This window comes from Engystomops pustulosus, chromosome 2, assembly GCF_040894005.1.
Source record: "Engystomops pustulosus chromosome 2, aEngPut4.maternal, whole genome shotgun sequence".
Classification (NCBI taxonomy): Eukaryota; Metazoa; Chordata; class Amphibia; order Anura; family Leptodactylidae; genus Engystomops; species Engystomops pustulosus.
In genome coordinates, this window is record NC_092412.1 from 227,646,909 (window position 1) to 227,673,484 (window position 26,576).

The 26,576-nt window shown below is 43.9% G+C and overlaps 1 protein-coding gene across 1 annotated transcript in view; it reads right to left on the minus strand.

Annotated features, from left to right (window-relative positions):
• Nucleotides 1–487: 487 nt before the first annotated feature.
• Nucleotides 488–26,576, minus strand: part of LOC140119406 (uncharacterized) — a 47,596-nt gene continuing 21,507 nt past the window's right edge. The window contains exons 13-19 of the mRNA XM_072138404.1: nt 25,887–25,977; nt 25,116–25,208; nt 17,474–17,502; nt 9,180–9,271; nt 8,996–9,082; nt 5,164–5,258; nt 488–1,434 (exon numbers count right to left, since the gene is read on the minus strand). Of these exons, the coding sequence (XP_071994505.1) occupies nt 1,255–1,434; nt 5,164–5,258; nt 8,996–9,082; nt 9,180–9,271; nt 17,474–17,502; nt 25,116–25,208; nt 25,887–25,977 (667 nt within the window). The 3' untranslated portion in view covers nt 488–1,254. The remainder of the gene's footprint in view (nt 1,435–5,163; nt 5,259–8,995; nt 9,083–9,179; nt 9,272–17,473; nt 17,503–25,115; nt 25,209–25,886; nt 25,978–26,576) is intronic.

Consider the following 26,576-nt stretch of genomic DNA (forward strand, 5'->3'; position numbering starts at 1 on the left):
AAGGAAACCTACCATTTGATTTGATGCATTATGAAGAAACATACCTTGAGAATATTGTAGCTACAGTGATGCAGGATCATATCTTGTTTAATCCCTGAGCTGAGTGGTTTTGCTGAAAAAACAATTATAACATTCAGGACCCTGGTTAAGCTGGGTCAGCATGGCTGACATAAACAAATTACACACGGGAGCTTGTAATTACAAATGGAGGTTAGTCAAGACATGACTAATCAACCTGAGCTGGATCACTCATACACAGCAGCTGGGGGATGGTGCACCAATTGATTATTCTGCCTTCAGGCACAAGCCAGGGATTACATTATCCACTCCTGCAGTGAAAAACTCATTTTCTAGGATGAGCGCTGAACTAGCCATAGAATCGACAGAGCTTCATTGTCATAATGTTACATCTATTTTATCAGCAAAACCAAGATATGATCCTGCATCAGTGTAGCTACAGCATTCTCAAGGTATGTTTGCTTCATAATGCATCAAATCAAATGGTAGATTTCCTTTAAAGGTATAAGCCATTTTTTAGAAAATGAGTGTGTACTTATGTTAAAACTGGATAGGCAAACACAAAGATACAGGGACCAATGAGTGAGGCTTGATGAAATCCAACAAGGAGAGTCAAAGTTTAGGTATTTCCATATACCATTAATTTAGATTGAAAGAGGGCTACACTAGGCCTATACTGAAAGTGCGGGAACCGGTTCTGTTTGTGGCCTGAAAAAGTGATGTCTGTATGGTCAGATGACTTGTCCCGTCTGTCAGAAAACTGATCTCTTGTGTGTAGCATTTTGTTGGCCAGTCACAATGATTGTAGCATGGGAAAAACAGCTGAAAGAAATTGGGATGACAACTCCGTTTCCATTATGAAGAATAAACATTTTCTAGGAAACCCCATTGATAATATATTGTTGGGTGTACTGCTGCCACTGTCCTTTAGTTTCAATTATTAGCGTGAAACATTTTTCTATTTCTTTTTTGCACTTAATCCTCATTTTCAGTGATGTACTTGCCTGTGAAATGAAATAATAATTCCTTTATTTATATAGCGCACACAGATTACACAGCGCTGCACAGAGCTTTCCAAATCTGTCTCTGTCCCCAATGGGGCTCATAATCTAATCAACCTACCTAGAAACTCATGCAAACACGCAGAGAACATACAAACTCTTTGCAGATGTTGACCTGGATGGGACTTGAACCCAGGACCCCAGCGCTGCAGGGCTGTAGTGCTCACCACTGAATTTAAATAGTGTAAGTAACATTTTGTGATAAGCTTTGTGCACTTGCTCTCACTGTAGCCATATAACGCGCTTCTGATCGCCTTTTTGTTGCTTCGGATAACCTTCTGGAGATTGACGTTCTCTTGGGCTCTTCTATGTTGTTCAGTTCACTTGGCTCTAGTTCACGACCAAATACGTCAATCTAAAACATAAAAATTAATAGTTTTCATACAATAGCACTAAAGTCAAGCTCTCTATGACTCAGAAGACCCCCTCTGCTGTGATTGACAGTCCTGCATCCAGGGGCTTCACTAACTGTCTCTCCTGAAGTCTGGTGTTCTGGGTAAAATTTCCATTCTGGAACATGAAAGAAACATGATCTGGAAGCTGCTGGACAGTGGATTATTAGGTCCATATCTGGTCTGTATTGGGTAGATATCTGATGACAGGTTCCCTTTACTGCAATTTTTAATTTGAGATTGATTTGCAAAATTGGTGCTATTCTGGTTACAGGAACAAATTAATGAGTAAGTTGACTGTAACAAGTTGGGGTGTTGCCTCTACACAATAGACTTGGTTCCATTGATGCAGACAGGGTGTGATTTATCATGAGCACAGAATTGTAAATGAGGTTTATTAACATCATTTACAAACTATCCAAATTCCAGAAATCCTAGGAGAAAATGTAACATCTTTTGTGAGGAAGCTGGCTTGAGCTCTATTGGACCGTCTAACACTTCTGAAAGTCCACCAAGGCTTAGTTCTTCCCTTAGTTGAGTGATTTGGCTGGGATATTAGTGATCTGATGACTATTGCCCATGAGTAAAGGACTAAGATCTTTCATAAACAATACTGGAAGCCCTATCGCTGTTATTCTTCGCCCTCACCATAGAACCCCTGGCAATTAATCTTGGGATGGACCCATTGTATAAAGGAATATGTGTGGGTGATAGAGAAGACAGAACCTTCCTATTCACGGACGGCCTGCTGCTTTTCATGATGGATCACTCCCTTTCAATAGCCATGACACACATTGACAGGTTAGGTGATTTTTCTGGCCTGCGGACTAATTGGTCTAAATCCTCCCTTACCCCCCTTTCAGACAGCAGCCCAGTCGAGGGTGAATCCATGTTGGGGCTATTAATATGCCTTTAAATATCTTAGAATATATATATTTCCACCGATACGTCGGTATTACTATGACGTAACATCCTCCCTTTATTTGCTTATTTTCATATTAAATGTAGGCTGTAGGGGGCGGTACCTCTTACTGCTGTGGGGCGCATCAATCTTATTAAATTGGTAGTTTTACCTAAATGTTTATATGCCTTACAACATGTCGCAGTCCAGGTCCCACTGAAATTCTTCTGCTAAATGGAGAGTCTGATGGCCTCGTTTATATGGGGAAATTCTAGGGCCAAATTAAGTTCATTTTCCCTGCAATGCCCTAAGGCAGTGATGGCGAACCTTTTAGAGGCCGAGTGCCCAAAATGCAACCCAAACCCTTCTGACTTGAAGTGAAGTGCCAACTCAAAAATTTAACTAGAATAACAAGGTTTTAATTGAGAAAACGAGCCATAGAGAGACGCCCCCCCCCATATACGTAATATAGTATAAAATGCATACAGCTTGTCGTCATGTAGTATAAAATGCATAAAGCTTGTCGCCATGTAGTATAAAATGCATAAAGCTTGTCGCCATGTAGTATAAAATGCATACAGAATGCCGCCAAGTAGTATAAAATGCATACAGAATGTCGCCATGTAGTATAAAATGCATACAGAATGCCGCCAAGTAGTATAAAATGCATACAGAATGTCGCCATGTAGTATAAAATGCATACAGAATGTCGCCATGTTGTATAAAATGCATACAGAATGTCGCCATGTAGTATAAAATGCATACAGAATTTGCCATGTAGTATAAAATGCATACAGAATGCCGCCAAGTAGTATAAAATGCATACAGAATTTGCCATGTAGTATAAAATGCATACAGAATGCCGCCATGTATGATAAAATGCATACAGCTTATCGCCATGTAGTATAAAATACATACAGAATATATATATATATATATATATATATATATATATATATATATATATATATGTATACACATATAAACACCTACATATACACATCACATACATATACACCCACATATGCACATCACATACATATACACATCACATACATATACATACGTATACACATACATATACTCATTACATACATATACATATTAATATACTCATTACATACATATACATATTACATACATATACACATACATATACTCATTACATACATATACACATACATATACTCATTACATACATATACATATTACATACATATACACAGATAAACTTACTTTATTTTCTTTTTTCTACAGGAAGGTTCTCCAGGAATGCATGCAGGTTACACTGTATGCATTCTCCACTCCCACCTGGAGCGGAGGAGAGGGGGGCTACGGAGCGGAGGAGAGGGGGGCCACGGAGCGGAGGAGAGGGGGGCTACGGAGCGGAGGAGAGGGGGCTACGGAGCGGAGGAGAGGGGGGCTACGGAGCGGAGGAGAGGGGGGCCACGGAGCGGAGGAGAGGGGGGCCACGGAGCGGAGGAGAGGGGGGCCACGGAGCGGAGGAGAGGGGGGCCACGGAGCGGAGGAGAGGGGGGCCACGGAGCGGAGGAGAGGGGGGCTACGGAACGGGACAGAGGGAGCAAAGCAGTGCGGAGCGGACCGGGACAGAGTAGAGCGGACAGGGAGGGAGCAGAGCGGAGCGGCCCGGGATAATTAATGCGCATGCGCGGTTTCTATGGGAGCAACTGAAACTTTCAGAGCTTCCCAAGTTACCGCGCATGCGCAAAAACACTGCGGTTCTGTCTATGGAGCGGCGCATAGTTCCGCCGCTCGCATAGACCAATTTTTTACGGGCAGCGGGCAGAGGCTTACTGGCGACGGTACGCGTGCCAACAGAAACGGCTTTGCGTGCCGTCTGTGGCACGCGTGCCATAGGTTCGCCATCGCTGCCCTAAGGCCTTGGTGGGTGCTGCCCTTCCGGACCTGCAAAAACCTGGCGGGTCAACTGAAGTACATTAGAAACTGGTTACTGTCCCATCCTCTTCCTAACTCAGAATATAACCTGGTGCATTACCTAGGGATAAATACCCTCTGGCCTGCTTTGGAGAGCTCCTGCTCACATTTTAGACGTATCCTTACAACAATGGGTTATGACCTCCACTTTGGCTTCTCCCCCATGAAATCGGGAGGAGGAGTGAACATCAGATGCAGGCAGTGATTTTTCTACTGCAGATGTTCCAGGTGTCTCCCGAGGGACGTGACAGTCCATATTTGGACATTAAAATCACTGGGGACCTCTCAGAGTGTGTGCTTAGTGGAGGCCAGGGATGGATGCCAAAAAGTGGCATCCGTCCCCCATAGTCTATAAAGGTCTCCTCAGAGCATATACTGCCCTCTCCAGCAGGAATCAGTTTGAAATAGTGCAGTATACTACATTTTTACATCCATAGTTTCCTTCTGGATGCGACATATACTGTGCAGACACTGGGAGCTTTCCTGACTATATTAGTTTTTTGAGCTACTTATATTGTTTTTATTTTTAATAAGTCATTTAGCTTGTGAATGCACTTTAGTTGTATCATTACTGTTATTAATGTCACTTTGCAACTTTTTCAGGTTACAACTCTTCTGTTTGATTTAATCTGTGCAGATATAGACTGAGTCTCAATGCCACAGATTACTGGTTAGTTTTACATAGCTATTGAGAATGTAATATTATTAGGGCTCAATGTACATCACTTCTTCATGACCCAATTAACAAAAACTGCTTGGATGGGAATTGGTTGTATAATCCATCTAGAAAAGTTACATGTATTGCAAGAGATCACAAAACAGATATATAACTTACCTCTGCGTTCTTTACATCTTCACTGTGATCCTTAAGATGCTTCCTCGTCACACTATTCAGTATATCCCTTTCTGCAAGCGTCTGTCCATTAATAACTATAAAAAAAAAGAAAAACATTAAAATGTAATGAAATTAAAAGGTATAAAGTAGTATATTTTGTATAATAAAAAGTTGTTCTACTTTTTGATGTACCTTATTGATTCGTCACTGCTTTCTAGATCTCTGCTTGTTGTTAATCTATAGAAAGCTTCATTGTTTACCTGCATTGAAGCACTGCTTATGTGACAATAAGTCATTGCATATACCAATACAGTAACTCCCTATATATGGCACCAATGACTAATACATTGTGCTATATACAGATATGCATAGTAGCTATCTATCACTGCTAACCCCAAAACCCACATGTAATTATATGGGGTAGGGAAGTAAGAGTTCTCCTTTCTGAGACTTTACCAATGAAAGCCACCTTGCAGGCATGTGGAGACTTATAGTCATTGATGCTCTATGTTATTCTGGGAAAAATGCAAATACATTTTCCAGGATGGGACAAGTAAAACCATGCCTCTTTTTTGCTGCCTTGTAAGGCAGTCCCCTTAACATCAAGCATGACTTTTAGAAAGCCTAATGACATGATGTGGGATTAAAGCCAAACCAGTATATCTATTCCACAAGGAACAGATTCCTAGCTGTAGACAGCGCTGTTTTGAGGTGGTTGCGTCTCTTCATGATAGTGTAGGGAATTGGTTTAACTGTGTGAGGGGTAAGAATTCTCCTTCCTGAGACTTTGCCGATTAAGGCCGCCTTGCAGGTCTTTCTTATAGCCACTGATACGCCACTAGGGAATTCTGGGAAATATGCAAATACATTTTCCAGGATGTAACAAGGAAATTAATGCTTCTTTTTGTTAGTTTTATAAGAATAAATATCTACAGCAAGCAACAATGTTGAAGAGATAGCACCTTCAAAACCTCTCTGTACTATGTCCCATGTCCACCGTGTGGCACTGTTCCTGTCTTGTCTCTTGTCTGGGATGATGTAGTTTTGTTCATACATAGCAGCAGCATTTTATTTTTACCAAAAAAAGAAGAGGCAAGTTATATCCCCCTCTCTGAGGTCAGCATCAGACTACACTTCTACTACAGACATTTTCCTAACAATTCATGGTATCAGAAGTAAAAAAACCCAAATACCTGAGGTTTACTAATTCCACAAAATGCCTTTTTGCATTGTAATATGTTGATCCAATAATAGTGTGTCAGTATAGGGTATACTCAGAGAGCTACCACCTCCTCACTGTATTAAGCTATAGTCCTCCTAGGTCTGGGTACCTGGCAGAGGTAGGTACCGACAGGCTGATTCACACTGCATCTTGTATGGGAGCTGGGCACCAGTGCAAGCCTAATAGACACTAAAAGCGTCTTCAAACAGGATGATTTTTTTGGAGAGGCATAAAAATATCTTGACCGTTGTCCTTGAAGAGGTCTATAAGATGGATCATCATTACAAGGCCACAGTATTGAGTTTGGTCGTGTGTTAGCCTTTGCTTCAAATTCTAGAACACAATGTCATATATTTCTAAGGGCTCATATACAGAAACATGAGCCCATAGATATACACAAGGCTGTGTAAAATGGGCAAGTTATGGAGCAGATCCTGTTCCTACCTAAGTTTGCGGTTTGGACAGTCTATGATCGGATGTCACACGCCGATGACACATGGGCCACAATCAATGGGTTACTGGGCTATTGTCTGCAGCCCAATAATGCACATTCATGTGCAGTTGGTCTCAAATTTGGTGGGGTCCAACACTGAGCACTTAAACTATTTAACCCCTGTAGCAGAAGCCACTGAGAGCAGAGCCAGAGGAGAAGTGCTCCTCACCGTGTAGTGGCCATATTGAAAATTGCAGTTCAGTTATCATTCAAGTAAATTGGGCTTATCTGTAGTAACATAGCCCGGCCACAAAAAAAGAAAATGGAACTCCTTTTCTATTAAATGTCTAGTCTCTTTTCAGTCATGTTGTTGAGTGTGGAGGGGGGTGCCGGTTGTCAGATTCCAACCCACCTGACTCTAAACACCTATTCTACACTTCATATATACACTCACCGGCCACTTTATTAGGTACACCATGCTAGTAACGGGTTGGACCCCATTTTGCCTTCTGAACTGCCTCAATTCTTCGTGGCATAGATTCAACAAGGTGCTGGAAGCTCCTCAGAGATTTTGGTCCATATTGACATGATGGCATCACACAGTTGCCGCAGATTTGTCGGCTGCACATCCATGATGCGAATCTCCCGTTCCACCACATCCCAAAGATGCTCTATTGGATTGAGATCTGTTGACTGTGGAGGCCATTTGAGTACAGTGACCTCATTGTCATGTTCAAGAAACCAGTCTGAGATGATTCCAGCTTTATGACATGGCGCATTATCCTGCTGAAAGTAGCCATCAGATGTTGGGTACATTGTGGTCATAAAGGGATGGACATGGTCAGCAACAATACTCAGGTAGGCTGTGGCATTGCAACGATGCTCAATTGGTACCAAGGGGCCCAAAGAGTGCCAAGAAAATATTCCCCACACCATGACACCACCACCACCAGCCTGAACCGTTGATACAAGGCAGGATGGATCCATGCTTTCATGTTGTTGACGCCAAATTCTGACCCTACCATCCGAATGTCGCAGCAGAAATTGAGACTCATCAGACCAGGCAACTCAGATCAGCCCTTCTGGCACCAACAACCATGCCACGTTCAAAGGCACTCAAATCACCTTTCTTCCCCATACTGATGTTCGGTTTGAACTGCAGGACATTGTCTTGACCATGTCTACATGCCTAAATGCACTGAGTTGCCGCCATGTGATTGGCTGATTAGAAATTAAGTGTTAACGAGCAGTTGGACAGGTGTACCTAATAAAGTGGCCGGTGAGTGTATATTTACAATGCAGCAACTGGCAAGTGCAACATCCACATGGCCAATGCTATTTTTGACACTGGTTCTCTTCTCTCTGATTGACAGCCAATAGTTCACTTATTGGTGCAATGCCTTGTGGTATCATTTTATTTTCACACTTGTGAACTCACAAAATCATCACCGCAGGCATGTCTTGCTGTCAGCAAGTTTGTATTGTTAAAAGGGTTGACAGACTCCCTTTGAGAAACTGAAGTTTCTAGTCTCTGCGACAGTCTCTCTACATCTCTTATTAAACATAAACTTATTAAATACTGTAAGATTCCAAGGAAACTTGAAAAAGTGTCAGACGAAAAACTATGATACATGTGCCCCATGGGGCATTTATTATTTTTGGTGCTAGGTGCTCTTTTTCAGCGCCAAATTTGATTGATGTTTTGCACAGTGGTTTTATATTGTGGCGCATGGTCTTCATGTATATGTACACCGTACAAAGAACAAATGAGTGTCAGAAATGACAACCCACATTCATAAAGAAGATGATTGACTGGCTTTTTGTTGGTCTAATTATGCACCAAACATTGCATCCAAAAAGTATTTGGGAAATTAGAATTGCAGGAAAAGTGTCAGGATTCTAAAGGTTCATCCAAATTGAGCGACAAAACAAAACAGTGTGGCCCACATTTACTAAAAACAGTGCTGTCTGTACTATGTGCAGTTCGCCTGTGTAGTGTGCAGGGGGCGCTACATGCAAGACAAAAATAAAAAAAGATTAACGTAAAGTCTTGACTATAAGAAGTTAAATTTAGACAGACTACACCTATTTGGTGCATAGAAAGATTCATCCGGTTGTGACTGAATCGAGGTCATGTAAGAGTAATGCGTTTTACATAAAAAAACATTAAACCCTACGTGCATCTGCAGACTCCATCATCTTCTGTAACAGGTCGAGTACAACAGTGTTGGCCGTTTTTCCATTCACTTCTTTAACAGTGTTGTCTAATGAGGAAATAAAAAAAACAGGGAATGTATCATAAAAGGTTAATAAAACTTTTTGAAGTGGTTTGATGTTTTTAAATAAGTGACATTTACTGACCCGGTTGCCTCTCAGTGTTAGACTGGCGGCTATCAGAAGTCTGTAACCTGGTAGGGGTCTCTGAAGTGACGGAAGGAGGGGGCGCCATTACACTGAAATAGCAAAGATACATATTTTTATATATTACAATTTGATGTTACTTGCACACAAAACATGTATAAGCAGGAAATTACACTCTTTCTAGTTTCTATTCCCTGAGTAAGATGTTCACATAGTTTCACTTACTAAAGCTACAAATGTATGGCTCTGAACTGAAAGTATTTATAACAAATTTACCAACAGCATCAGCAGTACATTACATGGTTTGGGTAATAATGTCCCAGTGTAGCGGTAATTAATTGCAGTGATGTGGTACAGGTATAATAAACATAGTTATTTCACAGTACAGGAATAATACACACAGTGATGTCACAGTACAGGGATAATACACACAGTGATGTCACAGTACAGGAATAATACACACAGTGATGTCACAGTACAGGGATAATACACACAGTGATGTCACAGTACAGGGATAATATACACAGTGATGTCACAGTACAGGGATAATACACACAGTGATGTCACAGTACAGGGATAATACACACAGTGATGTCACAGTACAGGGATAATACACACAGTGATGTCACAGTACAGGGATAATACACACAGTGATGTCACAGTACAAGGTTAATAAACAGTGATGTCACAGTACAGAGAATGCATACAGTGATGTCACAGTACAGGGATAATACACACAGTGATGTCACAGTGTAGGGACAATACACCAAGTGATGTCACAGTACAGAGATAATACACACAGTGATGTCACAGTACATAGATAATACACACAGTGATGTCACAGTACAGGGATAATACAAACAGTGATGTCACAGTACAGGAATAATACACACAGTGATGTCACAGTACAGGGATAATACAAACAGTGATGTCACAGTACAGGAATAATACACACAGTGGTTTCACAGTACAGGCATACTAGACACAGTGATGTTACGGTACAGAAATAAGACACACAGTGATGTCACAGTACGGGATAATACACACAGCGATGTCACAGTACAGGGACAATACACCAAGTGATGTCACAGTACAGAGATAGCACACACAGTGATGTCACAGTACAGGGATAATACACACAGTGATGTCACAGTACAGGGATAATACACACAGTGATGGCACAGTGCAGGAATAATACTGTCACTGTACAGAAAAAACCTAGTAGTGTCACGGTGCAGGGATAATACACAGAGTGATGTCACAGTACAAAGGTAATTCACACAGTCATTTCACAGAACAGGGATAATAAAGAGACTTATATCAGAGTAGAGGAATAATGTACACGGTACAAAAATATAACAGTACAGGTATAATATACTCAGTAATGTAACAGCCACACCACAAGTATAATGGACATTGGAATAAGCAAAAGAAAAAAAAAGACACTAGGAGCTGCTTACTAAAGTTATCGGAAACCTCCGATAACGCTAACAAACACTGCAGCACTGTACAATTGAAAACGCTGGACCGCGCTGTAAGCAGTCGGGCGTATTCATGAGGGGGCGGCCCGAGACGATGCCTCTCCCCCGGACCGCCCTCCTACTCCATAGGCCGACGGTGACTGCCACGTTTCACGCAGTCACGGCCCTTAATCCCGCCCCCTCATGAATACGCCGGACCACTTACAGCACAGTTTGACCTTTTCAATTGTACGGCGCTGCAGTGTTTGTTGTTAATGTTATCGGAGGTAGTGTAATACTGCGGCATATGCTGTAGCACTAGGAGCTGCTTACTTTAGTGCAGTTTTTAACGGAAAGGTTGAGTGTAGGCATGCACACAGTTAAAGTGCTGGATTAGTTGTCGGACCGGTAATCATGTAACCCATCTTACTATATGAAAAAAATATTATATATTTCTTTTTCGTCCGTTCGGCAGCACACATATGGGATTTATCCCCTAGGTACAACTCAGAAGAGAACAGGTAACAAGCAGTAGTAGACAATTAAACAATTAGTGTCTTGGCTGACTCCACCTATATAAGGCCGGAGCACACACACAACCCTTGTATTTCTTTTTCTCTTAGGTATGACAGAAGAGTTCAGGTCCTGTGTGTCTACACAGAAAGAAAAAAAAAAAAACAAACAAAAAAAAAACTGTCTAGATAATAAGTTTTCTAGGTCCTCTGTGTCTTTACACAGAACACTTGGATGGACCGGCCCGGGCTGTATACGCTTGCATGCGGTCCCTCGTCCCGGAGGAGCCTGTACAGCTATCCTGTCTTTACAGGGGTAATAGCTGAGGCTGTGGTGTGTATCTACCACCATGTACCAGGCACATGAGATCGCTCCTGCATCTCCTACCTGCTGGGCCTTGTGGTTCATCACCGTGCATGCCTCACCAGCAGACGCCTGGATCCCCTCCTGCATAGGCCGCAGCTCAGGCTGTATACCATAGCACTGCTGGTCTCTGGCCTGGAGGAGCCTGTACAGCTATCCTGTCTTTACAGGGGTAATAGCTGAGGCTGTGGTGTGTATCTACCACCATGTACCCGGCACATGAGATCGCTCCTGCATCTCCCACCTGCTGGGCCTTGTGGTTCATCACCCTGCGTGCCTCACCATCAGACGCCTGGATCGCCTCCTGCATAGGCCGCAGCCCAGGTAAGAGCCTGTACAGCTATCCTGCCCTTACAGGGGTAATAATACAGACTGTGTTGAGTATCTACCACACATCACTGACACATGAGATCCCTGCTAGTATCTCCTCCCTGCTGGGCCTTGTGGTTCATCACCATACGTGCCTTACCGTTGAACGCCTGGATTGCCTCCTGTTGGGCCCCAGCCCAGGCTTATACCACACCACTGCTGTTCTCTGGCCCGGAGGAGCAGGTACAGCTATCAGATGCCTGGATCCCCTCCTGGATAGGCCGCAGCCTAGGTAAGAGCCTGTACAGCTATCCTGCCCTTACAGGGGTAATAATACAGACTGTGTTGAGTATATACCACACATCACTGACACATGAGATCACTGCTAGTATCTCCTACCTGCTGGGCCTTGTGGTTCATCACACTGCGTGCCTCACCATCGGACGCTTAGCTCGCCTCCTGCATAGGCCGCAGCCCAGCGCTGCTCCTGGTATTAACCATTTGTTCCCCTGGATGGAGGCAGCACATTGTATCAGTGAGTATATCCAGTCTGTATACCGGCCGCTGGTCTTTCATCCTCCTGTGATATGTTATACGGTTTTTTAACCTGTTTTCTCCTGCTGGAGATCGCTGCATATTGTACAGTATTTACACGGTTACCACATGTTGTACAGAGATTTCTGCATGTCCTGCTATCACTTGCAGTACAGGGAGCTTTACATGTGAGCTCCTGGGATATAGAATGTCAGCTCCTGATTGGCCTGCGTCCTGTCCTGGACATTCTGGTGTTTCTTGTGCCCATGTGTCAGCCATTGCTATGTATTGGTGCATTTTCAATTTGCGTTCACCTGTTGCAGTCATATCATGCAACCTCACAGCAGGTCTCAGCTGCCAGATAACCTCTGCCCTCTGCAAGACAAGGTAAGAGGAATGCTCAGGTCTCCCATGTATCCCTGCTAAATGCATTGGTATAATATCTACCTGCTCAATGCTCAGGTCTAATGTCTCCTATGTATCCCTGCTAAATGCATTGGTATAATATCTACCTGCTCAATGCTCAGGTCTAATGTCTCCTATGTATCCCTGCTAAATGCATTGGTATAATATCTACCTGTTCAATGCTCAGGTCTAATGTCTCCTATGTATCCCTGCTAAATGCATTGGTATAATATCTATCTGCTCAATGCTCAGGTCTAATGTCTCCTATGCTACCTTGCTAAATGCATAGATCTTTATTGCATTTCTAGTCACTCCTGCGCCCTGACTCCAGGGTTTATATGCAGTCTGTGAGCTCTGCTTGACTTAGAATGATCTTACCGGTATTTCATGTGTGTAATCTGTGATCTTTACACTGAATTTACTAACCATTTTCTCTGGACTAGACCTCCGGTATGTAATGAGCCTCTGGTATGTGATGAGCATGTACTCGGCCTCCGGTAAGTAATGAGCCTCTGGTATGTGATGAGCATGTACCCGGCCTCCGGTAAGTAATGAGCATGGCCTGTATGTTATACACTGTACCCACATCCTCTGTCTGGTGAGATGTGCAGGTATCTATGATCTGTATACATAGTGACATACTGTAATAATGATACAGAGCGGACTGATACCAGAATCTCTAAGTTCTGCTTCTATGTATGTTTTCCATAGTCTGCTCTACATGAATGGCATTGGAGAGTGATCCTCTCATATCCCGGCAGCAGAACTCCTCATACAGTGATGTTACCTGCATATGGCTTGTCTGTACACATCTTTACCTCATACTAATGTGTCCTTTGTGTTGTCACTAGACGTCCTCTCCTGAGTGGCTGTCACACACCCTTATGAGAGGTGGAAAGAGGAGGAAAACTAGGCAGAGGTTATGTCCTCACCCATTGCCTATTAAGAATGAGTCTTGTATCTATTCTCCTGTGTTACCCCAGGATACAGATCCAGAGATCCACACAGATCCCAGGCCCAAGCCTTCTTATCATGGATCCTCTCCAGACATCATTCTCTATTGCAGATTCTAGTTTATAGGAATATTACATCTCAGAGATTAAATCTGATGCCCCAGACCAGATCTTCCTTCAGAGGAAGGAGAATGTAACCACCAGTGGAATCCACTAAAGATCCTGAAGGGAAACGACAGGGAAAGGCTGATTCTACTTTCCAGTCACTGATGATGACGTCTTCCCTACTCACCCAGTCCTGTCTATATATCCTCAGCGTGGATGGACCACACCTTATAACGGCATTAGAGGTCCGGTGACCAACGGATGAAATCTGTGCCACCACTGGCCATGTGACCTGTCACAAGAGCTATCTGATGCTTCTATTACCAGAATTAAGGATTCCTCTGAAGTCCTGGTTGCTTTGGTCGTGGCAAGAAGAGCTGTATGGACAAAGCTCTGGAATAAGGACGCTCCACCAAAAGGAATATTTGAATTTTCAAGATATAAAGACTCAAAATCCAGGAAGAGCAGGAAGAGTTTGTCGTTCCATCACATCGACTTGGTACACAGGGTCGGTTCAGACACAGGCAACACCTTCCATGAGTAGGTAAAAAGCCACTTAACTCAAAACCGTGGGAGTTAGTGCATCTGGCCTGGTGGAATATCAACAATAAGAAGGAGGTCCTTCTCTTCAGATTGGCCAAAGTCTTTATCAGACGCCTGGTGTCTTCTACAATACATCAAGTATAGACTCTGTAACCTTCCCACCAGATAGATCCTGACCAGCAATCTGCTAGTTGTATATCTCTGCCTCAGAGGTATCACTGCGCGGCATCAACTGTCCTATCAGATCTTCATATTCCCATCCTGCCTCCACATCGGGAGAACATCGGGATAGCGCTTCAGACTCCTGCCCACTGCATTGCCAGTCATGTCCATAAAGGTTCCATACCTGGAGGACTGGTTATTTCCATGGAACTTCTGAATCTTCAACTTCAAATTTGAAGAAGAGTAATGAAAGTCTAGAAATGTATTTTTGGAAATATTTCCCCTGACTTCAGCTAACAAAAAGTTAGTGAGTGACAAGAGCACTGGCCAAATGCCTGGCACCATAGATGTAGTGCAATGAGCAAAGCCCATATCTGAAGTGAAGGAACCAGTCCCAATAATTTATGGCAAGAAAATTCTGGATTCTTCATCCTCGCACATTAGCCAGAGGGATACGTCTTTCTGGGGTCCCATGTAGGAGATGAGGATCATAAGTCATGGAACACTCAAGAGAAGATATTGTCCTCTATTCATCGGGAGCTGTGAGCCAATCAGACCAGCGTTACAATACTTCTATGTTATTATTCTAACGCGTCTATCACAATGTGCTGCTGCATACATAAGTCATTACTATAAAAAGGTTCCTGAAGTCTCCAACTTACAAGAGAATGCAAAACCCTGCACTAAGCAGAGGCAAATCTTCAGTTGTTGACACTTGATGTCCTTAGTCATATTTCTGATATCCAGAATACTCGCTATCAGTGGCGTTACTATCGCTGTACCAACCGTAGCAGTGATGCTAATGGCCAACCCAAGACCTATGGGCGAATCATAAATTATGCACGTTGTGTACCTAGGTGGGCCTGGCCCTATTGACCATAGCTGCTGCAGCCGCAATGCTGAGGGGGCTGCCCGTCCCTAAGCCTTCCGCATTTGGCTCCACCTGTGTGTCCAGGCAGCGGGCCGTCCTATCTTCTTCCTGCATGAAGAAATGTGACGTCACATGACACATCCCGGACAGGGCTGAGTGGAGGTCCAGGGCGCCTACTCACAAAGGATATATCTTCTGGCTGCACTAAAGCCTAAGGCCAGAAGAATCCTCAAAAGCAGCCGATCATGTTCCTGCTTGATGGCCACGACATCGTCCAGGAGGACTGCAGAACTCCAAGCAATGTCCTTCAAGGATTCCTACCTTAACATTCTGCCAAAAAGCATCATGTTACTTTCCTGCTCAGCCTTCATCCAACCATTTCTACAGTCTTCACAACAATTCTTTTAAACAATACATTTTCAAATATTTTTTATAAGGGGGCAAATTGTCCGCATGGATCATTGACTCCATGAGATGCTGTTGAGTCTCTCTGGTCATGAAGCTCCAGACCAGCTACATCATAGATGATAGATGAGCTCTGCCACATCTATCAGTTCTACAGAGCAGCCACGTGGTCCTCTCCATCCTCGTCTATAAATCTCTGCAGGATGGACTTCTCTGCCTCCTAAGGCTTCAGTCTTACACAAGGTGGTGCTTCAGCAGGCAACTAAGATCCCTCCCCATATGTACTGCTTGCTAAGTCCCATATGTGTGCTGCCGAACGGACGAAAAAGAAGGAGGAAATTTGCTTACCGAAATTTCCATTTCTTTTAGTCTGTGAGGCAGCACAACTTTCCCGCCCTTAAATGATGAAACGTTATTGCTATATACCATACAAGGGTTGTGTGTGTGCTCCGGCCTTATATAGGTGGAGTCAGCCAAGACACTAATTGTTTAATTGTCTACTACTGCTTGTTAACCTGTTCTCTTCTGAGTTGTACCTAGGGGATAAATCCCATATGTGTGCTGCCTCACGGACTAAAAGAAATGGAAATTTCGGTAAGCAAATTTCCTCCATTTTTGCAATGAAGTTTGCATGAAACAAATTGCTAAGTAAGGATTATATTTAAAAAAAATACATTTACTGTATTATTTGTTTTGCTTTCTTTTCTTCGAATATTAATATAAACATCAGTTTATTAAACTTAAAGGGGTTGTTTGAGGGCGTGTTCACACGTTGCGCTTTGGTTGCGTTTTCATTGCGTTTTAAAACACATTACAACAGCTAAGGAGAGGTCATTTGCCTAATTACATTACTATTTACATTTGTTAACGCTATGTTAATGCACGTGTTAACAAAATGCATGTGTTAACACATTGTTAATACACATGTTAACAATGTGTTAACACATGCGTTTTGTAAACGCAAACGTTAACAGTAATGTAATTAGTCAAATCGCCTCATCTCAGCTGTTGTAATGCGTTTGAAAATGCAATGAAAACGCAACCAAAGCGCAACGTGTGAACGCGCCCTGAGGGTATAAAAAAACCCTTGGGTTGACGGGATGGGGCAGGTGAAAAAAATTAACATATTAACATATACTTATCTCCCGGCGCCCTCCTAGCGTCCAGAGCTGCGACCTCTCCGGTCGGTGTCCCATGTAAACAAACAGGGGTGCGGAAGCCGCGCCGCATTCAGCGCACCTGTCCCTAGTCATTTCCTCATACAGGAGGGTGGGCGTGGCCAGCTATCTCGGCCGTCCCGAAGCTGAATGTAGCGCGGCTTCCGTACCCCTTTTTGTTTACATGTGGCACAGACCGTAGATATCGTAGCGCTGGATGTTGGGAGGGACCATGGAGGTAAGTACATGTTTATTTTTTTTAACCCACCCCATCCCTGCCACCCAAGTGTTTTTTTTTTTATACCTTTGGACAACCCCTTTAAATACATTTGCTTATATTTAAAATATGATTTTGTTCCTTTAAAGTATTTAAAGTTTTCTGTGTTAGATGTTTTACATCAGACATATAGTTACGCTACTTCTCATCGCTGCCGCTCCCTGGGCTGTGAGCAACAATCCTCAGGATAACAAAAGGGAGAAGGGATTTTCAGTGACAGTCTCAATTTCTCATTACCTTCCTACTGAATCACCACCAACCGATACCTAAGTGCAAAAAAAAAAAAAGAACTTTTTAAGACTGATTTTACACCCTTATATCATTAATTATCACCACTCTGTGTTCTCTCACCAGTGTTGCAGTGAATGCTGTGAAATAAATTCCCATAACATTTTCTGTTATTTGTTATATTTGGAAATTGCCATTTTCCCTATTTGGTTCTGCCGGGATTCACTAAGGTCGTGCGCCTGATGTCCACTAGGTGTTGCTGGTGCACTGAAGTCCGCCGGAGTTCACCTCTTCCGTCTCGATGTATGTGAGTGCTATTTTTGTGACACAAATTTTTTTTTAAATTCCGCGGTTTTTCAGAATCCCTCCGATTTTCCGACGCCCAGGCCCCCCGATTTCTGCGCGAAAGCCGCCGATGCGCCACAATCCGAACGCGTGCGCCAGAATCCCAGGGAAATTCGGCGCAAATCAGAAAAATTTGGGAAACCAGGCGGAAAAACGCAATTTGGACCCTTAGTAAATGTGCCCAATTATCTAAAATCCAGAATTTTATTAGAGAAAAAGGGGTAAAAACATATTCAAAAAGTCACATGGTCTCATGCGTTTCGGACCCTGTATGGTCCTGTGTCGTAGCCTAAAATCAAAGTGACTGGGTGGAAGTTATATTGAAGAGGAAGTGACCTTCATTGGATATTTGCATGATGACAAATTAATATATATATATAGTAAATCATTTTTGTAATTCAAACCAGCAGGAAATCTTGTTGCTAAAACCAGAATCCAACAAGATTTCCTGCTGGTATGAACTAAAAAAATGATTTACCATAACTGGCCATATTTATCACACAATTGTATTGCAATAGGTAGTACATAGTGATTTTTGGCACATTAAAAGGTATATATGAGTAGATACGTACCATAAATCAAGTCTCATATTTCTATAGTAAATTTTGCTAAATATTCAGTCACAATTTACGATGAACTTGAGCTATTTCCCTTAGAGCTCTTCTCACTGCAATGTACTTATGATGATGTAATACATTTTGGGGACCCCAAATTGCATGAAGTAGCCTTCATACTCAGTGGCATAACTAGGAAAGGCAGGGCCCCCATAGCGGATTTCTAAATGGGGCCCAACTTACCCCTTAAAAAATATATATATACACACATACATACACTACCATATATACCCATGCATCATATACATAGACATACAGCATATACACATCACATATGCAAACACATTTAGAGCATATACACATCACAAATACATATAGCATATTCACACCAAATACTCCAGATGTCGGGCCCCCTGACACTGTGGGCCCCATAGCAGCTGCTATGGCTGCTACCCCTGTAGTTACGCACCTCTTCATACTTTTGTCTCTATCAATGAGGTTGCAGTTTAGAAACAATTTATTGACTACTTGGTAATACGTAAAAACACTGCAGCAAAATAAAGAAAATCCTCTTTTTTTAAAGAAAAAAATGTTTCATTATAGTATAACTAAACTGTTAACAAAATGTTATAAATCAATAGTGCAATGCTAATAGTAATTTTTTGCATATACTTTATTAAGGTAATCTATTCTAGTCTCATGCTTTTCCATCTTTCTCATTTAAGGATTTTGCATAAGTCAGCTATCTGCCCTGTATCAACTGACAGCTGAGAGATAAAGGAACCTGATAAAGTGTCTAATGACAACTCTTTATAGACAGTCCCAGGATAGCCCCCAGAGAGCTAAATCATCAAGGGAAATATTTTCTAGATATGGAAAGAGTTAATCATTAGCCTCCTTATCTGTCTGAGATGAAAAGAAGAAGATTAGAGATGAGCGAACATACTCGTCCGAGCTTGATGCTCGTTCGAGCATTAGCGTACTCGAAACTGCTCGTTGCTCGGACGAATACTTCGCCCGCTCGAGAAAATGGCATCTCCCGCCGTTTTGCTTTTTGGCGGCCAGAAACAGAGCCAATCACAAGCCAGGAGACTCTGCACTCCACCCAGCATGACGTGGTACCCTTACATGTCGATAGCGGTGGTTGGCTGGCCTGATCAGGTGACCCTGGAATAGACTAGCCCCTGCCCGCGCTGCTCAGATCATTCTCTGTCTGGATGCCGCTAGGGAGAGAGCTGCTGCTGGTCAGGGAAAGCGTTAGGGTGTTCTATTAGAATAGTGTTAGGCAGGAGTGATTCTACAAGAACCCAACAGTCCTTCTTAGGGCTACAATAACGTTATACATTTTTTTTTATTTGCTTGTGGCTGGGCTTGCTGGCACTAGTAGTGCAGCTAGTACCATACTGTGAGGAATTTGCTGGGAGACCTGCGACCGTTGTGTTTAGCTCTTAGTGACACACATATCCACCTCAAACACCGAAGTGGGACAATTTATTAGGGGTTTGATTAGAATTAGGCAGAGTCTGCTGATTTTTTTTTTTTTTTTTTTACCTTTATTTCATTTTATAGCTCAAACTCATCTTGCAAAGCACAAAATCCAGTTGTGTGCTGTCAGTGTAGGTTAGAAACTAGCCATAGCAATAGGATAGCATCGTTTTGGTTAAAAAAAAAATAAAAAAAATAAAATAAATAAACACAAAAAAAAAATAAATTAAAAGTTTACACTTTAATTTGGAAAATGTTTAACCCGAGGGCTAGGGGTAGAGGACGAGGGCGTGGACGTGGGCGTCCAACTACTGCACGGGTCAGAGGCCGTGGTCCTGGGCGGGGTGAGACACCACCTGCTGATGAGGGAGCAGGGGAACGCCGCAGAGCTACACTCCCTAGGTTCATCATGTCTCAAGTTACTGGGACTCGTGGTAGAGCACTGTTGAGGCCAGAACAGTGCGAAGAGGTGATGTCGTGGATTGCGGACAATGCTTCTAGCTATTTGTCCACCAGTCAGTCTTCCACGCAGTCCACCCATGTCACCGAAATCAGCACTCCTCCGGCTCCTCCACCTCAGCCTCCTTCCCCCCAGTCTGCCCCCTCCCAGCAAAATTTGGCATTTGAAGCGGCATACTCTGAGGAACTGTTTTCTGGACCCTTCCCACAGTCACAAACCACTTGTCCGGTTGCTGCTGAGCAATTTTCCGATGCCCAGGTTTTCCACCAGTCGCAGTCTGTGGGTGATGATGACATTATTGACGTAGTGGAAGAAGTGTGTAAAGAGGTGTCGGACGATGAGGAGACACGGTTGTCAGACAGTGGTGAAGTTGTTGTCAGGGCAGGAAGTCCGAGGGGGGAGCAGACTGAGAGATCGGAGGATGATGAGGTGACAGACCCAAGCTGGGTTGATAGGCCGGGTGAACACAGTGCTTCTGAGACGGAGGCGAGTCCTATAGCAGAACAGGTTGGAAGAGGCAGTGGTGGGGCCAGACGGAGAGGCAGGGCCAGAGCTGGTGCATCAGCGCCAAATGTTGCCCGTAGTCAAGCTCCCGTGGCGAGGGCTAGATTTTCAGAAGTCTGGAGGTTCTTTAAAGAAACACCGGATGACCGACAGACTGTGGTGTGCAACCTTTGCCAAACCAGGATCAGCAGGGGTTCCACCACTACTAGCTTAACTACCACCAGTATGCGCAGGCATATGAATGCTAAACACCCCACTCAATGGCACCAAGCCCGTTCACCTCCGGCCGGGCACACCACTGCTCCTTCCCCTGTGTCATCTGCTAGTCAGCCCCCTGCCCAGGACCACGGCCCAAACACCTCCCGTGCGAAAACCCCATCTTCGCCTCCACGATCCTCCACAGCATCCACCAGCGTTCAGCTCTCCATACCCCAGACGCTGGAGCGCAAAAGGAAGTATAGCGCAACCCACCCACACGCCCAAGCCCTCAACGTCCACATCTCCAAGTTGCTTAGCCTGGAGATGCTGCCCTATAGGCTGGTAGAGACCGAGGCCTTTCGAAACCTCATGGTGGCGGCCGCCCCTCGGTATTCGGTCTCCAGCCGCCACTACTTTTCCCGATGTGCCGTCCCAGCAGTGCACAAGCACGTGTCAGAGAACATCATCCGTGCCCTGACCAACGCTGTTTCTGACAAGGTCCACCTGACCACGGACACGTGGACGAGTGCTGCCGGGCAGGGCCACTATATATCGCTGACGGCACATTGGGTTAACTTGGTGGAGGCTGGGACCGAGTCTGACCCTGGGGCTGGTCATATACTGCCGACGCCGAGGATTGCGGGGCCTACCTCGGTCCAGGTCTCAAAGGCCTACTATGCCTTCTCCTCCTCCCACCCCTCCTCCACCTCCTCCTCCGAATTACCATCCGTGGGCATGGCGCCATCAGTCGGTGGCTCTAAGCACAGCAGCAGTGCCGTCGCTAAGCGACAGCAGGCGGTGCTCAAACTGCTGAGCCTAGGCGATAAAAGGCACACCTCCCAAGAGCTATTACAGGGCATCACGGCGCAGACTGATCTGTGGCTGGCACCGCTGAACCTGAAGCCAGGCATGGTTGTGTGTGACAACGGCCGTAACCTGGTGGCGGCTCTGCAACTCGGCAGACTGACACATGTGCCATGCCTGGCCCATGTGTTAAATCTCATAGTTCAGCGTTTCCTCAAGACATACCCCAATCTGTCTGATTTGCTCATGAAGGTGCGCCGCATCTGTGCGCATTTCAGGAAGTCCAGCACAGATGCTGCCACTCTCAGGGCAGCGCAGCGCCGCCTCCAACTGCCCGCTCACCGACTGTTGTGCGACATGCCCACGAGGTGGAATTCAACATTAACCATGTTATCCAGAGTTTACCAGCAGCGCAGAACGATTGTAGACTGCCAGATGTCAACTTCCACCAGAACTGGTAGTCAGGTCAGTCAGCTTCCTCAAGTCTACAATGAGGAGTGGACGTGGATGTCTGATATCTGTCAGGTGCTGAGTAACTTTGAGGAGTCAACACAGATGGTCAGTGGCGATGCCGCCATCATCAGCCTCACCATCCCGCTGCTTGGCCTGTTGAAAAACTCTCTGGTCAGCATGAAGTCGGAAGCTTTGCGCTCGTCACAAGAGACGGGGGAAGAAGATTCCCTTGTTGATAGCCAAAGCACCCTTAGGTCTGTTTCTCAGCGCATATCGCAGGAGGTGGAGGAGGATGAGGAGGAAGAGGAGGAGAATGTTGGCGAGACAGAAGAGGGGACCATTGTTCAGTCCTTCACTGTTCAGCGTGTATGGGCAGAAGAAGAGGAGTTGGAGGAGGAGGAAATGGGCAGTCAGGCCAGTGAGGGGAGTGAATTTTTGCGCGTTGGGACTCTGGCGCATATGGCAGATTTCATGCTAGGCTGCCTATCCCGTGACCCTCGCGTTCAAAGAATTTATTCCAGCACCGATTACTGGGTATTCACTCTCCTGGACCCACGGTACAAGCAAAATCTTTCCACTCTCATCCCTGGAGAGGAAAGGAGTGTGAGAATGCATGAATACCAGCAGGCCCTGGTGCACAAGCTGAAACAGTATTTCCCTTCTGACAGCGCTAGCAGCAGAGGGCAACTTCTGCGGGACAAGTAGCGAGGGAGAGTAGGCGAGCAGGCAGCTTGTCCAGCACTGGCAGGGGTACGCTTTACAAGGCCTTTGCCAGTTTTATGTCACCCCAGCAAGACACTGTCACCTGTCCCCAGTCTCGGCAGAGTAGGGCTGATCTTTACAGTACGTAGCTGACCATACCATCGTCCTAAATGATCACACAGCTCCCTACAACTACTGGGTTTCAAAGCTGGACATGTGGCACGGACTGGCGCTGTACGCCTTGGAGGTTCTTGCCTGCCCTGCCGCTAGCGTGTTGTCCGAGCGGGTTTTCAGTGCAGCTGGTGGCATCATCACCGATAAGCGTACACGCCTGTCGACTGACAGCGCTGAAAGGCTGACGCTTATCAAGATGAATAAAGCCTGGATTTCTCCGGATTTTCATTCTCCAACAGGTGAAAGAAGCTCAACCTGAATAATGTATGCACTCCTCCTCCTCATTGTCCTCCTTCTCCTCCTCTTTGTACACTAAAGCATAGGAAACTGGCTATTTTTTGCCAGGGCCAACTGGCTCTAGCTATAGTACTTTATGGATTTAATTTTTCTGGAGGGCCACCTACTCGGTCCTCTGTTTTAAGCAATTTTTGGGAGTGCCACATACAGGCACTAAATCTATTTAATTTTTCTGGAGGACCAGCTACCTGCTCCTCTGGTTTGAAAACTTTTTTGGACTGCCACATACAGGCACTATCCAAATTAAATTGTCTCCATAGCAGCCTCCACATGTCGTCTTTTTAGCTGGCTCCACACGTTGTCTCCATTGCTACCTCCACACGTCATCGCCATAGCTGCCTCCAAAAGTCGGCCATATAGCTGCCTCCATACATGGTGTCCTTATCAAACGAACTGTGTCAGGCAGAATTTTGGGTTGTTTTCATGGCTTCCACATCAAACTTGTTAACTTTGTCGCCACCCTGCTGTGTAATCCACAAAATATACTGGCAAACTTTTATCATTTACCAATATTATTTCAGCGCTTCTTGCGCATCTGTTTACATTCCCCTCACCCGCCATATCCTAAACTTATAAGAACGCTACTACATTTGATCTTATACAAATGGTTCTTAGAAGTGCTGTTCGGGGAGTAGCCTAGAGACAGGGGCTTGGATTGGCGAAAGCTCGCCTGGCTGCGGAGCGCCAGCTCCATCTCAAGATCCAACTAACATAGTTTTAACTGCAGCACCTTTAATCTACTACTAGTTCACTGCCTCCATACATCGTCCCCTTATCAAACGAGCTGTGTCAGGCAGAATTTTCAGGTGTTTCACCAGATACATAGTGGAACTCGGCCCATCTGTCGCCGCCATGCTGGAGACCTGAAGTTGCAATCATAGCAGCGCAATATGGATGCCCCATACTGTCGCTCTTAATCATGGAAGTCGTCTCCATGGCTGCCTCCACATGTCGTCCCCTTATCAAAAGAGCTGTGTCAGGCTCATTTTTCGGGTGTTTCACCAGATACGTTATGGAACTTGGTCACTATGTCGACACCATGCTGTGTTTTCGACTAAATATACCGTCAACCTTTTGTTCACATAGGAAATCATTTCAACTCCTTTGGTGAAACCTGAGTCCATTTAGGGTATGTCGCCATGACACTCTCTAGCCTGCCACTGCTGCCGCTGCCTCTGCTTGCCGTCCCCTATAGTGTTAGGGTCAATTATTGGATGTTTTAGATGCTATCTAGCCTCATTCGGTCACTCTGTCATGGCCATGCTGTTGCCCATAATTTTGGCATAATGGTGCGATTCAGCAGCCTCAGAGGCATCCATGCATGCTGTTTCCTGTCCATTTCCGTGGTGTTTCCATCCTTTTCTGAGGTTCCCAGGTGTTTGGCCAAACTTCCCTGTGCAGAGCCTTGGTCCCCTTGAAAAATGCTCGAGTCTCCCATTGACTTCAATGGGGCTCGTTATTCGAGACGAGCACTCGAGCATCGGGAAAAGTTCATCTCGAATAACGAGTACCCGAGCATTTTAGTGCTCGCTCATCTCTAAAGAAGATGTTTTACTTAATAAAGTATATTGCAAAGTTTACTATTATCACCTTCTCTATTCATTTCTGAAATAAAAAGGTCATTTATACTAGAAGTCTGAAGAACTGGAAAGTATACAATGAGAACTATTTTTACCCTTCTTTGCTTCATTAGCTTCCTCATCTCTGTTTGTAAGTCATTAATTTGCTGTGTCGCTCTTTTCTCTATTTCGTAGCTGTTCTGTTGTTCCTGGTTAAGAAAATAAGCATGAAAAGATTTCATCAGGTTAGAAAAATTAGAAGCTATTACAATAGTAAATAATAATGAATCTTTATCTGTGGAGCGCCATCTAATTCTTCAGCAATAATAGGGTGCACATATAAGCAAAATTAGATCCTATTGTTCCAGATGACTGTTTGTACTCTCTAATGTAATATTATATTTGTATGTCCGTTATGACATGTAAAGCGCTGCGGAATTTGATGGCGCTATATAAAAATTATTATTATTATAAAAATAAAAATCAGAGAGCTATCATTATATCATCACCTCATAATAAAGATGTTGGAACATTGGGATACAAGTAGTAGTAGTAGCTATAACACATTTCCTTTGGGATTAATAAAGATTTATTATATTGAATCACAAGCCATATGAGATCGTAGAAGTTATGGCCGATGCCATTCATATAGAAGGATGGGGAATAACAGGCATTGGCCAACAGCTTTTGGACTTATATTCATGGCAGTAATACGGGTCCATATTTAACTGTCTGTGGGAATTACCTTGCTGTTTCCCCCCCCCCCCCAAAACCAGTACTGATCTAGGCACTACATGACGGCCAATTTAAGGCACATTGGACCGCTTTGAATAGTGGTAAATAACCAGAAAAGAATGCTACACTTGTGATCTTGTTATCGTATGCACCTGCTTTAGCTGATTTTCAAGAGCAGCTTTATCCGTTTCATATTTTCTTCTAGTTTCTGCCAGAATTTGGTTGAGCCTTTCTTCCTGTTGCCTTTATCACACAAACAAAGGATATTAAACAGTCATTGATGGAAAGAACCTCAAGAACCTAAAACTATCTAAAATGAAAACATGCTATTGTAATATTTTGTAGGGTTTATGAGGCATTTTGGAGAAGACTGGTGGACATACAAGACATTTAAACTTATATACAGGCAGTCCCCGGGTTACATACAAGATAGGGACTGTAGGTTTGTTCTTAAGTTGAATTTGTATGTAAGTCGAAACTGTATATTTTATCATTGTAGTTCCCGACAATTTTTTTTTTTTGCCCCAGTGACAATTGGAGTTTCAAATTTTTTTGCTGTAATAGGACCAAGAATTATCAATAAAGCTTCATTGTAGACAATTTTAAGCTGATTATTGCAATCTGGGACTATTTTAAAGCATCCAGAGAGCTTCACCAGAGGTCACAGTGGGCAGAGGGGTCCGTCTGTAACTATGGGTTGTCTGTAAGTCGGGTGTCCTTAAGTAGGGGACCGCCTGTATTCTTATTGACTCATTATTATTTCTGCACTGTGTTCCTAAGATTCATTGTGTTTGCTATAAGAACACAGAAATGTTCAGAAACATTTTAAAATAAATTAAGTA